At 37.5% G+C, this 13,920-nt stretch overlaps 1 protein-coding gene across 1 annotated transcript in view; it reads right to left on the bottom strand.

Annotated features, from left to right (window-relative positions):
• The window catches only part of sec23ip (SEC23 interacting protein), a 146,547-nt gene that overhangs the window by 68,271 nt on the left and 64,356 nt on the right, over positions 1 to 13,920 (bottom strand). Inside the window, exons 11-14 of the mRNA XM_043712707.2 lie at positions 13,701 to 13,853; positions 13,175 to 13,270; positions 9,910 to 10,125; positions 7,609 to 7,764 (exon numbers count right to left, since the gene is read on the bottom strand). Of these exons, the coding sequence (XP_043568642.1) occupies positions 7,609 to 7,764; positions 9,910 to 10,125; positions 13,175 to 13,270; positions 13,701 to 13,853 (621 nt within the window). The remainder of the gene's footprint in view (positions 1 to 7,608; positions 7,765 to 9,909; positions 10,126 to 13,174; positions 13,271 to 13,700; positions 13,854 to 13,920) is intronic.

Here is a 13,920-nt window from a genome sequence, read left to right as displayed (position 1 = left end):
GAATCATTTGTCATTTGTCTACTGTTCAGGGTTTAGGCGGTGATTAAATCCGGAATTATCCCTTTAACTAAAATGAGTCTAAATGACAATAATTCTGTCATGCACCATTGATGATTTATTGTTCTCCTTCCATCACTCTCAGGTAAGACTCAAAACCTTATCTTTTGGTACTATGCTTCCAACTGCAAGATAAAGTTTTAAAACAAAAAGCTGCAAGGTGAGATGAGCCAGGTGAGAATAAGCTTCTTTCCTCTCTAGATATGGAGCACATGCAATAGATTTCACTAAAAGCAGCTTATGCATCAATTAATTCCTCCCAAAAGGAATCAATACTCCTGTGTGAGCCATGAAGATAAGGAAATGTAAGACAGAAAATTTCATTGCCTCAGATTTAAATATAAATTCATCCTGATCTCTAATGTAATTAAATAGAAAAATGAAAATACTTTCAGATTTATACTGCACCTTTCATACCATCCAGGTATTGAAAAGTATTTCACAGTGGAAATACTTGGGATGTCTGCTTACCTTGCTCCTAAGCAGACATCCCAATCCACGTCTGACAGCAACACGTCTGACAGCTTGGTGCAAGCTCTGGGATCACCACCCTAACTTTTGACTCAGCATTTTACAGCTTTCCAGATTCAACTCTGAAGTTTAACTGCTTTAGATCATAACTTCTGTCTCCACTGTGTTCTGTATACTTTGTTCCCCTTCATTTTTGTCAGATTAGTCTTCTTCATTTTTTCATCATCTCTTAATTTGCTTCCAGGTGGCATTTATGTAGCAACTAATGTAACATCATTTGGACGCACCCTTTGTTTCTTCACTTTCTCTATTATTGCCTTTTTGGCTGTTGCACCATGAAATCCAATGTTACTTAAATCTCTTCTTGGCCTCCACCCTATCATAGGCATTCCCCATTGTTCTTCCTGCCCCTTGCCCACTTCCACATTTCTATTTTCTGTCAGTTCTGTTGAAATATCATTGGCCTGAAACATTAACTCTATTTCTTTCTGCAGATCTACTGAATCTCTCCAGATTTGTTTACTTCATTTCCATGATTACATTTGGCCTATTATTTCTTCACTTACTACAACATTTTCTCTACATGAGTTTATTCATATCAATTTTCACTTACAATCCTTATGACCTTCAATTTCACTCCCAACTAAATATTTCTCTAGCTCTATTTTTTAAATCCAAGTATGTTACACATCCACTAGATAGCCCTTCTATTAAGTCCTCAAAGATTGTCAGCAGCTTAATCTATTGATTCAAGTCCATGAAAACAAATTACTTCTACAACTTCAACACATGTACTTCAAGCAGAATGACTTGATGCAAACAGCACCCTTTCACTGAGAAACACGGAACCAAAGAAACAGTTATTAGGAGATTTTGCCCAGAAATAGGTTTGAATCAATCTTTAAGGAGATGGCACATCAGAGGGATTTAGGGAGGGATAGGACAAAAGAACAAGAAGGAAATCCACAATAGAACAGTGACAGAACAATTGAGAGAATTCTGTTGGTGAGCGAAGGTGGGGGTGGAGGAAATGATTAAAATAAGGCGGGGTGGAGGAAATGATTAAAATAAGGCAGGGTGTGATCACAAAAGTATTTCAACACAGAGATGGACATCGTGTAGGACTGGAAGTCAAACAAAGATAGCAAAGATACGATTGCAGATAGTCAGCTTGTGTTTAATGGAAATAAATTCTACAGAAGAGGAGTATCGCAGATTGGTCAGGACAGCATTGGAATGGTTGAGTCAGAGAGTAAGAGTGAACTTCAGCAGTAGATAGACTAAGGTAGGGAGCATCCAAGTGCTTGTGTGTGTTTTTTTTTAAGGTGAAAGAACCTCACGCCGGCTTTTGAATATTTCATGTCCACAGCAAAGGGTTCACCAGCCATTTTCAACATAAAGGGATCACATCATTAAACTTGCAAAGTATTTGAGAACAGAAGGTAAAGTTATATTTGAAAGCAGATCACACAATATTCAAAATTTAATACTTAATATTCTCCAAACTCATAACTTAGCCATCTTCAGGATCTTATTGCTGTAAATAGAGACACCATGTGGCCTTACAAGACTAGGATGTATACTTCCTCACCTTATATTGTGAGATATCGTGTACCTGTTCTGAGAACCAGTGTTTCTCAAGGTTGAATCAGCTCCTTGCAATATGTGTTAGCTTTTGCAAAACTTTTGAGCATGACTAAATACAAACATATATCAATATTAAAAAAAGGTTAAATTTATACAACACCCATCAGGGTATGACAAAAGGTTTTATAATCAATGAATTGCTTTCAAAATGTTGTCACTGTTGTAGTCGAACAAAAAACACAGCCCCCAGGCAAAATCTGATTTGGTCCTTTGAGCTGGTCACTGTTTTTCTACTTTTTACTAATTCACAATCTTGCCAGGTCAGCATTTCCTGCCCATCCTTACTTGCTCTGGACAATGTGCTGGGGAATTCCATTCTTGAATACATTTGAGGGGTTTGCTCAGCCACTCAAGCGGTAGGTTAGACTTAACTATAATGCTGCGGGTCTAATGTCAAATACTTATAAAACTGGGTAATTATTCCTTAAAGGAACATTTGATTCATTATGGCAATCTGGCAGATTCATGGTAACCATTACTGAAACTAGATTTTGTTTCATTAACAGATACATATTAACAGTTAATATATTTAGTTAACAAAAGGATTTGACACAAAACTCTAATCCACTAAACAGGCCCATGGAATGCTAGTCAAATAAATGATGACTATGCTACCATTGCGTACAGTCTATAGTCTACTCTTCAACAACATGCTTTGGATTTACACATTAAGATATTCAATTTTTAAAAAAGTTTAAACATAATTTTAAAATAATTAATCAGTTATTCACAATATTGCATAGAGTCATACAACATGGAAACAGACCCTTGAATCTAATAAGTCCATGCTGATCATAAGCCCAAACTAAACTCGTCCTACCTGCCTGCTCCTGGCCCATATTCCTCCAAACCTTTCCTATTCATGTATCTGTTCAAATGTCTTTTAAACGTTGTATTTGTTCTCTCACCTAGCACTTCTTTAGGAAATTCATTCCATATTCGAACTACCCTCTGTGTAAAAAAATTGCCTCTTGACTTTCTAAAATCTCTCACCTCATTTAAAAATATGGCCCCAACTCTTGAAATCTCCCATTCCAGAGAAAGAACAACCACTATTAACTCTATCTATATTTCTTATTATTTTCTGAACTGCTATCAATTGCTTCAGTATTCATGCTCACCTTTGTTCAAATGTTTGAAATACAAGGATCAGTGCAGGGCCCTCTACTTTTTGTCATTTACATAAGTGATTTGGATGTGAGCGTAAGAGGTACTGATAGTAAGTTTGCAGATGACACCAAAGTTGGAGGTGCAGTGGACAGCGAAGAGGGTTACCTCAGATTACAACAGGATCTGGACCAGATGGGCCAATGGGCTGAGAAGTGGCAGATGGAGTTTAATTCAGATAAATGCGAGGAGCTGCATTTTGGGAAAGCAAATCTTAGCAGGACTTATACACTTAATGGTAAGGTCCTAGGGAGTGTTGCTGAACAAAGGTTCATAGCTTCTTGAAAGTGGAGTCGCAGGCAGATAGGATAGTGAAGTAGGTGTTTGGTATGCTTTCCTTTATTGGTCAGAGTATTGAGTACAGGAGTTGGGAGGTCATGTTGCGGCTGTACAGGACATTGGTTAGGCCACTGTTGGAATATTGCATGCAATTCTGGTCTCGTTCCTATCGGAAGGATGTTTGTGAAACTTGAAAAGGTTCAGAAAAGATTTACAAGGATGTTGCCAGGGTTGGAGGATCTGAGCTACAGGGAGAGGCTGAACAGGCTGGGGCGGTTTTCCCTGGAGCGTCGGAGACTGAGGGTGACCTTATAGAGGTTTACAAAATTATGAGGGGCATGAATAGAATAAATAGGCAAAGTCTTTTCCCTGGGGTTGGGGAGTCCAGAACTAGAGGGCATAGATTTAGGGTGAGAGGAGAAAGATGTAAAAGAGACCTAAGGGGCAACTTTTTCACGCAGAGTGGGGTACGGGTATGGAATGAGCTGCCAGAGGATGTGGTGGAGGCTGGTACAATTGCAACATTTAAGAGGCATTTGGATGGGTATATGAATAGGAAGGATTTGGAGGGATATGGGCCGGGTGCTGGCAGGTGGGACTAGATTGGGTTAGGATATCTGGTCTGCATGAACAGGTTGGACCAAAAGGTCTGTTTCCATGCTGTATATCTCTATGACTCTATGACAAGTGAGTACTCTAGCTTTAGAAGAAAACAAAAAGGACATTCTATGCACTGGTGCTACATGGGAAATAGGCAGTAGCTTAGCCAAAGAGTTTTTGCTTTTACACTGTTAGCATTTTTGGAAAGGTTGAAATCACCTCTTTCTCCTCACCATGAGTCCTTTTGCTCATCTAGCTCCAGGACACAGCCTAGTGCATTTTGGAGCGGTTAGCAGAACCGTTGTTGACTGTTGATGTCTTCAATGCTCACACTTATCTGTGATCGCTCAGACTGTGGGGCCTTGACAATCACTCTAATCTTGATCTCTGATTTCATCTCAGGCCTCTACAAGCAACTCATGCAGGATTTCTAACATTGTAGCTCGTATGCACTTCTTCAGGAATAACACAAGACCAAAAGTAGACTATCCAGTTGAGATTGCTCCATCCTGTAATTGGATTATGGCTGATCAGTTACCTTAATGTCACTTCTGCACTATTTCCACATTCCTTGTTGTCATTAGCCTCCAAAAATTCCAAAGAATCCCACATTCTGAGAGATGAAATTCCTCCTCATCTCTGTATTATCCTGAGATTAAGTCTCAATTCCTAATGGGAGAGGCTCTCGTCTTGTCTGATCATCCAATCATACATCAAAGATTGACTAAGGCTGGTTATATTTTGTAATCTAACTTCAGCAATACCAAACGCTGTGATCAAAAGATGTCCCAGATGAAAAAAAAACTTTTTTCTTTACGTAATCCACTTGGCTCAAAATTCCAAACTTTCCTCACCCATGTTGACAAGCCAGCTTAATCCATCCACCCACACTTTGAACAGAACTACTCCTTTTGAGAATTTCTCCCAAATATTAACATTGGCTTGAGCCATTTTTTTGCTCGACATACATCACAACACAAATGTGAATTTGTGGCCAGTTTCCTTCATCAACACTTTCTAACTTTGCTCACCATATGAATGGCTGGCATGTCAGAATTCTCAAGGGAGTCTCATCCATATTCAGAATCCAGTCCAATTCATATCCATTCTTTTTAAATGGTTTGATTATATCCTGATGAAATGTGATAGGCCAGTCTGCAAGTTTTGCTGGAAGATGCTGTGAACTTTTGATCTTCTGTTGTATAAAATTGCTTCTCTTCATAAATCTGATAAACTACCCAGAGCTGGCTTTGAAATCTGATTTGCCTAATTGTCTTGCCTGTTTCAGGAGAAGTTTCAGGTATATCCTTAAGAAAGTTCATTCTGGCAATTTTCATTTATGTATTTTGCAATTTCATGTTCCGACTGTAGCCACTTGCTAGATTATCTTGTGCAGATTTATTCTTAGATGTCTGAAGTTGTGTAGAGTTTCCTCCAATTTCTAACATTCTTATCACATATTTTGAATTCTCTAGTTATGATATTAAGTTTTAACTGGGCTATGTATCTTCTTAACTCCATGTTTTCATACTGGAGCGCAGGATCAGAGGGAACACTGTATGTACCAATGAAGTTTATGGATGTATTGGTGTGCTCAGTCACAAGGAACTAACAGCCACCTTCAATGGTGTGTTATTCTACAATTTCATCAAGCAGAATTGCATCAGGTTGAGTCTGACTTCATCAGTGAGCAGGTGCTAAATACAAAGCCGAAAGTGAGTACTGCAGATGCTGGAGATTAGAGAAAAGTGTGTGGTGCTGGAAAAGGACAGCAGGTCAGGCAGCATCCGAGAAGCTGGAAAACTGATGTTTCGGGCAAAAGCCCTTCATCAGGAATACAAAGGGTTTGGATCGTTTTAATTAAAAGTCAGATGTCAGCTTATATACAAGGCTATGAAAAATGATTCTTTTGTAGATTGACTTTCACACAGGAGCCACCATTACCAGAATATGTACAATTTTTATCAGTAAAATATTCATGAGTTCTCATCCTTGAGTAATTATTTTACAGTTACCCACCACATAATAGCAAGAACCCAATTCAGTCCTTCAACTTTTTTAAAATTTGGGACTCTTGAAAGAAAATCAATGTAGGACACAACAAGTACATTCTGTAGCATAATGCAGAACAAAGGATCTGGTTTTAATGTGGATTGACTGTCCAAGCTGCAGATCTTCAGCTGTTATGTGAAGAATAACAGCCAGTTGACCTTGTACACTGAAGAATCTTACATCGATGAATCTAAATTCTTGCAGGGACTTTTCAAGGTGGTTAAATTTTTCTGAACAGATGTCATTACCACACTTGACTACCAGGTAAATGAAAACGCTTACCCAATTTAAACAAATAAAACAAATTGCCATCTGTTAGGAAGCTGAATGCTGCAGGTTTCCCCATAGCTGAGAATATCACACAACTTGGCCAATAATTAATTAAATTACTTAAAAACAGAAAAGCTTGAATATTAATCTAAGCTGACATTCTAACTGCAGAATCTCAGATTTGGGAACCTAGTTCTCTCTTATAGGGTCATCAAGAAGCTTCAATGCACAAGACATCAAAAAGACAACACCAGCAAGACATCTAATTTAACAATCACACCTTATAAATCTGAACTAATGTGTATAACTAATTGATCACTTTTCCTCTCTCAATTTATCTTCCTGTCAATTACTAGCTGAATCATCAATATCTACCAAGACAACCAAGTATTTCGCTCCATGGTCATTTATCACAAGCAAATGCTCGGTGTACAAAATTAATATTCATTACCAGAAAGTCAATGTTATTTTCCAAATTTAAGACTTTGCCCCTAGAGATTAGTTCTATCTTTCTGACAGGATATGCTACTCAAAATATATGGGGGAAAAAATCTGGTGAAAATGCTGATCAAAAGAAAGAAAAATACACATGAACTCATAAACAAAATGTGAAAAGAACATACTAAAATTAGTTATAAGTAGTTGTATTTGCATCTTGCTTGTATTCCAGATTTTTGCTCTAGTATTTTTTAGGCATCAGTAGAAAGCATTTTGCAATCAAACGTTGAACAATCAAGATTTATTTGACTACTCAACACATACCAATGAAGATGCATCAAACTGTTGACCGAAAGAATAACCAAAATTATACAGGTGAATACTTGAAGAATGAAGAGTCTTGTGAGTTGAAGAAACAAATAATGTTCAACTGAATATTGCAATTAACAATAGGATCCCTCAGAGAACAATTAATCCATCATTATTTTAAAAATCTGAAGGACACAAGATATCAATAATACAATGTAAACAAATATTAGAATTTAGACTACAATCTGTTATCAGGAATCAAATAAACACAAGTTACAGACTGGCACTCCAAACTGTCTCATAATAAATCAGACTTACTGGATGATAAATATTGAAAAATCTCTTGCAGGTTGGTAATTGGTAGCTTTCATCAATCTTCTCCAGCCCACGCATCGTGAGAAACATACCAATAGGAGAACCCAAGGCAAAGAAGTTATCTGGTTTGAAGTCTAGTGCTGGATAAACCACAGACACCTGAGAAATTAATGTAGTACATAACGTAAATTAAATTAAAAATGCAGGAGTCCAGCAATAGGAAAAATGCTCCGTAATGCATACATGTGATATGCAAGATTCAAAAATTACTTATAATACCACAGCATGAAATTTGAACAGTAATATCAGCAGCAATGCAAGATTTGGTCTTATTATTGTTGGTAACAAACAGTTTCAATCTTTAAAAGTCACTGACAACATTATTTTCCACTTCTGATAACACTAAATTTACGACCCACACAGTCTGAGCTGATATTTATGCCCCACGAAATGTCAAAGCCTATTTGAATATCCTTCTATTCCCTTCTCTATTAATGTATTTAAGCTATTCATTTGAACTATGTCTTGTAGTAGCAAGCTTCAGATTCTCAACACTAAGTAAAGAAACAGCCAATGAAAATCATAACACAGGAGAGGCTATTCAGCCCATTACGTCCACTTGAAGAGGTTTTCAGCCTGTTGCATTTACCTGCCTTTTACACATATCCAAACAATTTTGCTCTCTTCAGATGATTAGCAAATTCCCTTTATAAAGCCATGTTTAAACTTATCTCTACAATATTCTCAGATAATGAATTCCAGATTTTCCCCACTCATTACATATAAAGGTTTTTCCTCATCACCACTCAGTAAATCAGCTTCTTCTGGTTCTGAACTCTGTTCCTTGTGGTAGGAGTCACCTCATCTACTCTTCATGATTCTAACATTTCAGTTTGCCCCTCCCTCCTCTTTCTACTAAAATGTATAATTTTCTCACTTCTCATGAACTGAACATAGGCACCTTTCAATCAGCAGTTTATCCTGTCTAGGTGTCGTGATTTTTCATTCTAGAATAAACTTAAGAGAATTTTCTATTCTCTCTCAGGAATGGGGGCACAGCTGGCTTGCCAGCATTTGTGACTCATCGCTAATTGCTCTGGAGATTGTACTGCTGCAGTTCACATGATGCAAAGTATTCACAGTGCCATCAGGGAGGGATTTTGACTCAGTGACAACAACGGAATGGTGATATCATTTTAAGTCAGGATGGTATGTAGCTTGGAGAGGATCTTGGTCATGATGATGTTCCATGTTGAACTTTGTCCTTCTTGATGGCAGAAGTTGGATATTTGGAAGGTGCAGTCAAAGGAAGCTGAGAGTACTGAAGTGCATCTTGCAGTTAGTATACATTTCAGCCATTGTATGTCAGTCATAGATGGGGTGCCACTCAGGATGTTCTATCCTGGAGCTTGAGGATGGTTAGATATGGATGCATCCAGGCAAGTGGAGTGCAAGTCCATCAGCTTATGACAAGTGCCTTGCAGATAGTGGACGGGCTTGGGAAATCAAATGGGGAGTTATTCACTGCATAAATCCAAGCCTCTGGCCTGCTCTTGTATCTATAGTATTTATGCAGCCGGTTCTATTCAATTTCTTGGAGAGTAAATAATAAGTTAAATTTCAAAATTGTAAAATGTGAAGTGCACGTATTGGAGAAAGAAATAAAAATACCATATATGCTTTGTGAAATAAGTCTGAACTGGGTAGAGGAATGATTGAATCAAGAGATTTAGATTGACATATCAATAAAAGCAGGAAGGTATGTTAACATTATGAAGAGGACTTAGAAACACTAATGAAAGTACCTACTCAGCCATAATAAATTATGCAACAGATTGTAGAGGTCTGGGACTCTTCTCTTGGGTAAAGCGAAGGTTGAGCAATGATCCCAAGAGATGTCTTCTAATATTACAAAAAAAATGGTTTTAGTAGTGTTGACAGAGATGGTGGTTTCACTTGTGGAAGGAAATCATGTTATGTGCCCTAAAACTAATAGATCCAATAAGAAATTCAAGAGTAACTTCTTTACCAAACAGTTGTTAGAACTTGTTGTACCATACACAAAAGCACTTTCAGTTAAGGCTTAACATGTGCCAACCTAACTCAAAACGATTAGCAGATGCTGGAGGTCAGAGCTGAAAAATGTGTTGCTGGAAAAGCGCTTTTCCAGCAACACATTTTTCAGCTCTTTAACTCAAAACAATTCCTACTCCCAGACAATTACACAATCTCTCATTTGAAGAATGTACTCAGCATGCATTTTTTTAAAATACGTCCAAACTGAAGGTTTAAAGTGGCACTTACCTGGCCAGCACCTGCTTCAAAATGGTCGTAATGTACAGTGACAGATGAAATAGTAGTCCCAGTGTACGACAGCATCTTCTTCAAACCCAGCTGTTTTTCTGCTGTTAATGAGTTCATTTGATCAATTCCATCCTTAGATTTTTGCATTTCTTCTTGCTGAGCTTTCTTCAGAGCTTCCAAAACTGTCTTCCTCTCTTTTGCAGCTTTCTTCTTTGTCTGTCGTATGGAAAAAATAAAACCATCCCATTTCATGATGTGGCAGTGCCTATATTGGGCTAGGGTGGACAAAGGTAAAAAATCACACAACACCAGTTTAGAGTCCAATAGGTTTATTTGGAAATGCTAGCTTTCAGCGGTGCTCCTTCATCAGGTAGCTGTGGAGCAGGACCATAAGAGACAGAATTCTGTGCCTTATGATCCTGCTCCACAGCTACCTAATGAAGGAGCAGTGCACCGAAAACTAGTACTTCCACATAAACCTGTTGGACTATAACCTGGCATTGAGATTTTTAAACTTTATCCAATTTTATGTCATGCATTTCAAAAAAGTCAATATTTTCATAATGACTTTGATCATCCACAATTTTACTACCACATGAGAAAAGTTCATAACTTGAAACAGGTTCATCAATAGAGGAAAGCTCTTAAACAAAAATATTAAAAATCTTAATGAAAGGCTGGCGAAAACACGTTCTATCCTATAAAAATTTAGCTGGTCGTTTTGTTTGGGAATGGTTGTAGAGAGCATTCCACATGCCAACCACCTCTGGGTGTAACAAAAGTTTCCTCAAATGCTCTCAACCTCTTGCCTTTCACCTCAACATTAATCCCCTTGTTATCAATGCTCCAATAGGGGGAAAAACTGCTTTCTACTCACCCTGTTCACATCCCTCTTAATCTTATATGCCTCCATCAGGTCGAACCTTCAACCTTCTCTGCTCCAAAGAAACCAACCCAAGTTTATCCAGTCTTTCTTCCTAGCTAAATTCTTAATCCCAGACAACAGCATCCCTATAGTGCAGTGACCAGAACTGTATACAGTACTCAGTTGTGGCTTAGCATAACAAAGAATATAGCATAACCATTTTCTGGTAAGATTAGCATGATGTCATCTGGGGGGGATGGGGTATGGGGAGCTATTAACATCAGTAAAATTATATTCAACTACAATTACCATCTGGCTGGGAGATTAACCCCAGTTCAGTTTACAAAATTATGAGAGGCATGGATAGGGTAAATAGGCAAAGTCTTTTCCCTGGGGTGAGTGAGTTCAGAACTAGACGGCACAGGTTTAGGGTGAGAGGGGAAAGATATAAAAGAGACCTAAGGGGCAATTTTTTCATGCAGATGTACGTGTATGGAATGAGCTGCCAGAGGAAGTAGTGGATGCTGGTACAATTGCAACATTTAAGAGGCATTTGGATGTATATGTATAGGAAGAGTTTAGAGGGATATGGGCCGGGTGCTGGCAGGTGGGAGTAGATTGGGTTGGGATAACCGGTTGGCATGGACGGGTTGGACCGAAGGGTCTGTTTCCATGCTGTACATCTCTATGACTCTAAAAGTGAAAATTGCAGAAGGGCATGCCCAGAGCAGCACTAAGCAGAACTAAACGTGAGGTGGAACTACAACATTTCAGCAATAGTACTAAAGACTTGTGTTCCATAAGTAGCTGTGCCCTAGTCAAGTTCATGCAGCACAATTGCAACAGTAGCATCTACCAAGAAATGTGGAAAATTGCCCAAGTTATGTCCTGTCCACAAACAGCTAAATCAATTCAACCCAGCTAATTACTACCCGAATAGCCTACTTTCGATCATCAGCAATATGATGGAAGGGGTCATAAACAGTGTATTCCAATGGTGCTTACACAATAATAACCTGCTCGCTGAATCTTAGTTTTGGTCCAATTTTCAATTACCCATAAACCTAGGAGCCTTTAGTTCCAATTTACTGTTGCCATGGCAACTACATACCAGAGTTGACTTTCCAACCAATTAGTTCCCTTTTGTCCTGTACTATATATTGTGATAAATTCAAGAATTCCAAGTTTCAAATTGTCCTGATGAGTGCAAGATGAAATACCTTGCTTTTCAATAATATATCATTGACTTTGATGAAAATTTAGGTTATTTTTAAGAGTAAAATGTCAGTATTACATGAGTTGAATGCATAACCATTTGCTTGAAAAATTATTCTTGCATAATTTATTTGTATTTCTATGGACCAGTAATTTGCATTGCAACAAAATTAATAGACTAGTTTAAAATCTGCATTCATTCAAAACTGACCAGTATTTCAATTTCAAATAATTGCCTCGACAGAAAACAAAAGTCAATGCATAGTTTAGTCTTATCCCAACAGTCCTTTTTCTGACAATGACTTTAAATGTAAAATTGACTATACAGCGTAGAAATATTGTACCAACAGCTTTAAAAATAACGATACTCAATGGAAAAACAGTTATGGGGAAGGAACAGAGCACTGACATTAATTGGATAGCTTTGCTAAAGGTCTGGAACAGGTATGCTGGAAGAAAACGGCCTCCTCTGCTGTAGGGGTCTAGATTTTTCCCAAATAGACCAGAGACCTCTTTGGTACCAGATGACTTTTCAAATGCATACCAATTTGTTGGAATAACATCACTAGGAATTAGGAGTGTGTCACGATAAAGTTAGCAAAATCAAAATTGCAAAGAATGATGTATGGCTTTAAGTATGAAGGCCTGATGTGAAATACAATCATCTGTACCTTATAATTTCACTGTACACACAATATTTATAGCTATTTTTAATCAACCTGCCCAGATATGTTATAATATACTTCGAGCAGAGGTGGGATTTGAACACGACCTCCTGGCTCAAAGTAAGGCATATTACCAGTCCATCATAATAGTCTCTCCAATACCTACCTGCGGTTTAAAAACTGGAATTTCAAGACAGAGGAAACTGTCCTTCATTATTAATGGTTTTAAAGAGAAAGTTGGCAGGTGATGTAATATTTAAATAAAAGGATAACAGCAAATCAGCATTATATTTCTATACAACATGTATTCACAATCCTTTGCAAAGCCAAAATCATCTGATAACTAAGGTGGCCTAATTAAGTTACCATATTCAAGTCTCTCATAATTTGACAAAAAAAAAGCAGTGCAAAATTACACGCTATTACGACATGGTATTCACTCCTCCTCATATTGCCAGTCAAGATATCATAATCAGATATAGCAATGGGCACGTGAAGTAGTTTTCAGGAATAACAATACCTGTGCATTTACTCTCTCTTTTACAAAATTGGCGATTTTCTTTCTTGGTCCAAGAGGGATCCCCATTTCCTTTAAGTCATCAACAGTACACATGAGCTAAAATCGAGCAAAGGGAAAATACATCAAACTCTAATGTTAATGAAAGAAAGACATTCAAGGCAAACATTTTTTCTCTAAAAGCTTATTTAAAGACTGTAATTGCATTTATATGAGCTAAAAATGTATTTTTCCCAGAAAAGAAATGTAAAATGCAACAATGAAGACAGATTTTGTAAAGCTAAACACATTCTTGCAGATAATATATTCAGTGAAAATAGGAAAGAGCTCTTTGAACAGCAAAGTGCAAGTAGTTTACTCTTAACACGTTAAGTAATAGTTTACGCTATCACAGAGGTTAAGTTATTTAAAACACTATAGAGTTTTTTTTTATTTTAACCATACAAACAAAATTCTGAACAAAAAACTGAGTAGAAGCTCAATTTAATATTTCTGGGTGGACCTTGGATATTTGAAGAAGTATCCTTACCAATGACTCCATGTCTATTTCTTCTTTTTCTAATGTGCTGAGGTACTCAGAAAGACCAACTGATTCCAATGCTTCTGGTAGTGTCAGGACATCCTCCTCTGTTTCATCTTTCAGTTCATCAGAAACCTCAGGATCCTGGCTATCCTGGTTCTCCTGGTAAATAATATAAATATATTACCCAGTTGGATTTCAGCTAAAACTAATCAAAGCTAATACAACC

The sequence above is a fragment of the Chiloscyllium plagiosum genome, unplaced genomic scaffold, assembly GCF_037043375.1.
Source record: "Chiloscyllium plagiosum isolate Xiang-an unplaced genomic scaffold, Cpla_swu_hap1 HiC_scaffold_22, whole genome shotgun sequence".
Lineage (NCBI taxonomy): Eukaryota > Metazoa > Chordata > Chondrichthyes > Orectolobiformes > Hemiscylliidae > Chiloscyllium > Chiloscyllium plagiosum.
The sequence above is the reverse complement of the archived record's forward strand: the minus strand, read 5'-3'. Positions and strand labels throughout refer to the sequence as shown.